Source organism: Onychostruthus taczanowskii, unplaced genomic scaffold, assembly GCF_017590055.1.
Source record: "Onychostruthus taczanowskii isolate IOZ18803 unplaced genomic scaffold, ASM1759005v1 scaffold987, whole genome shotgun sequence".
NCBI lineage: Eukaryota > Metazoa > Chordata > Aves > Passeriformes > Passeridae > Onychostruthus > Onychostruthus taczanowskii.
In genome coordinates, this window is record NW_024507957.1 from 1 (window position 1) to 1251 (window position 1251).

The 1251-nt window shown below is 57.6% G+C and overlaps 1 protein-coding gene across 1 annotated transcript in view; it reads right to left on the bottom strand.

The window, feature by feature from the left end:
* Window positions 1–328: 328 nt before the first annotated feature.
* LOC121348099 (histone H3.3A-like) overlaps window positions 329–1251 on the bottom strand; it is a 5030-nt gene continuing 4107 nt past the window's right edge. Inside the window, exons 2-3 of the mRNA XM_041427291.1 lie at window positions 1072–1078; window positions 329–746 (exon numbers count right to left, since the gene is read on the bottom strand). Of these exons, the coding sequence (XP_041283225.1) occupies window positions 558–746; window positions 1072–1078 (196 nt within the window). The 3' untranslated portion in view covers window positions 329–557. The remainder of the gene's footprint in view (window positions 747–1071; window positions 1079–1251) is intronic.

The window sequence follows — 1251 nt, forward strand, 5'->3', positions numbered from 1 at the left end:
CCCCAGCCCCATGGTGGCACCTTGGGGTCCCCACCCCTGGGATTTTGGGGTGAAAGGTGAAGATTTGAGAAGGAATTCCAAAGGAAATCCGGAATTTTCCGCGGGATTTTCTCTTTATTCCCACAGGGCATCGCCGACCCCCCCGAAATTCCCATTTTCCCCCCCAAAAATCCCCGTTTTCTCCCCAAAAAATTCCCAATTTTCTCCCCAAAAAATTCCGAGTTTTCTCCCCCCCCCCAAAAAAACGGTTTTTCCCCCAAAATTCCCGTTTCCCCCCCAAAAAAATTGCCGTTCTGCCCCCAAAAAATTCCCGTTTCCCCCCCAAAAAATTCCCGTTTTCCCCCAAAAAAATTCCTGTTCTCCCCCCAAAAAATTCCCATTTTCCCCCAAAAATTTCCTGGTTTTCCCCCCAAAACCCGCGTGTAGAAAAGACGGGGACCCCCGAGCGTACAAAAAAGGGAGGAACTCGCCCCAGCCCCTGCGGGGTCCCGGAATTCCCGAATTTCTGGAATTTCAGAATTCCCGAATTTTCCGGAATTTCCCGGCATTCCCGGAGCTCAGGCGCGCTCGCCGCGGATCCGCCGCGCCAGCTGGATGTCCTTGGGCATGATGGTGACGCGCTTGGCGTGGATGGCGCACAGGTTGGTGTCCTCGAACAGCCCCACCAGGTACGCCTCGCTGGCCTCCTGCACAGGTGAGACACAGGTGTGACACAGGTGAGACACGTGTGACACACACGGGGTCACCTGTCACCCCCCTGTGTCCTCGAACAGCCCCACCAGGTACGCCTCGCTGGCCTCCTGCACAGGTGAGACACAGGTGTGACACAGGTGAGACACAGGTGTGACACGTGTGACACAGGTGTGACACGTGTGACACACACGGGGTCACCTGTCACCCCCCTGTGTCCTCGAACAGCCCCACCAGGTACGCCTCGCTGGCCTCCTGGGACAGGTGACATAGGTAAGGGACAGGTGTGACACAGGTGTGACAGCCACAGGGTCACCTGTCACCCCCTGTCCCTGTGTCACCTCCCTGTGTCCTCGAACAGCCCCACCAGGTACGCCTTGCTGGCCTCCTGCACAGGTGAGACACAGGTGAGACACAGGTGTGACACAGGTGAGACACAGGTGTGACACGTGTGACACAGGTGTGACACGTGTGACACACACGGGGTCACCTGTCACCCCCCTGTGTCCCTGAACAGCCCCACCAGGTACACCTCGCTGGCCTCCTGCACAGGTGAGACAC